Source organism: Austrofundulus limnaeus, unplaced genomic scaffold, assembly GCF_001266775.1.
Source record: "Austrofundulus limnaeus strain Quisiro unplaced genomic scaffold, Austrofundulus_limnaeus-1.0 Scaffold455, whole genome shotgun sequence".
Lineage (NCBI taxonomy): Eukaryota > Metazoa > Chordata > Actinopteri > Cyprinodontiformes > Rivulidae > Austrofundulus > Austrofundulus limnaeus.
In genome coordinates, this window is record NW_013952857.1 from 425,339 (window position 1) to 426,752 (window position 1,414).

A 1,414-nucleotide genomic window follows, 5' to 3' on the forward strand; every position below is an offset into this window, starting at 1 on the left:
TATATATATATGTCTCCATTTACGAATTCAGGGAATTTTTTTACAGTTCATTTAAAGAATATTCACCTCCTCGGATGTTTTATGTTTTATTGCTGACATAAATCCTAAATAAACTGGCCTTCTCTACAAAGAAAAATATAAATGGGAAACTTTCATTGTGGAATGGAAAGCAATTTTTTTTACAGAGTATATATTTTTATATTTATGGTATTACTAATACATTAAACTAAAAAATATAATGTAAAATTGGTGATTGAATATTCACCCCTTTTAAAATGACTGACCTAATTCAAGTCAGAGAGAAGATCATTGAAAAGAACAAGTCAGGAGAGTCCAAAGGACTTCCAGGTTCCTAAACATCCAGGAGTTCTGTTAAATCCATTATCACCACATGAAGGATTATGGTACATGGCTCTACCAAGAGCTCATCATCCTCATAAACTGTGGAACCGCAAAGAATAGCGAGAGAGAGACCATGACACCTGAGACCACTCAGAAGTTAAGCTTCGCAGGTCAGATGGACTCACTGAGCTGTTGACTGATCTTCAGTCTGAGCTTTAGTAACAAAGAGAAGAAAACTCAACAAATCTCAGTCAGAATCTAAACAATCTGTGTTTAATAACTCAGATCTTTGACATCCTTTCTAAGAGCTGATGTCTGAGCTGGGGTCACTCACCCTGAGGCTGCTGACCTCTGCTGCCTGCAGGCCCAGAGACACACGGCTCACTTCCTCCTCCAGGCCGTCCACCTTGCTCTGCAGCCAGCTCCTCTCCTGCAGGAGGCTCTGCGTCTTGGAGCTGAGTCTGCCAGACAGCTCCGCCATCGCATCGTTGTCGGCCTTCAGCGCCACAGCGGTCTTCTTCAGTTCCTCCTCCTCCTCCTTGATTTCTCCGGTCAGCGTCGACAGCTGGTGGGAGGAGCGGTGGAAGGTGTTCAGCTTCTGGAAGATGGAGTTGATCTGTCCCTTCGTCTTCTGGGCGAACTCCCTCATGCTCTGCCCCAGCTGCAGGAGGCCGTTGGTCAGGAGCCGCACGTCGTCCAGAGGAGCGAAGCCAGGCCAGGTCTCAGGTGGGGGATCGGGGTGGAGGGTTGGAGGCTCCTTTTTGTCACAGAGGACTGAGACGGAGAGGAGAAGCAGGAACATCTCTGAAGGACTTGGAGTGATTCTCATGTTGCTGACTGAACACAGAGAGCAGCTGAGAGAAGAGCCACAGCTTGATCCTCTGGGTTCAGATCAATCATTAAACTGGGATCAATAAATCTGTGTGTATTTGGACTTCAGACACTTCATGACTTTTATTTAGCGAGCAGAAAATGATAAAGCATTGTAATCATCTTAAGAAATGTGGTGAAACCATTTAAAGTGCAGAGAGAAGTTGAATGTTTATTTTGGCTGCTTGTTCCAACAATGACA

General features: G+C 44.7%; 1 protein-coding gene across 1 annotated transcript in view; it reads right to left on the reverse strand.

The window, feature by feature from the left end:
- LOC106529617 (angiopoietin-related protein 3) overlaps window positions 1-1,117 on the reverse strand; it is a gene marked incomplete at its 5' end in the record, with an annotated part of 4,214 nt that extends 3,097 nt beyond the window's left edge. Inside the window, 1 exon segment of the mRNA XM_014025091.1 lies at window positions 676-1,117. Within this exon segment, the coding sequence (XP_013880545.1) occupies window positions 676-991 (316 nt within the window).
- Between the last annotated feature and the right edge of the window lie 297 nt (window positions 1,118-1,414).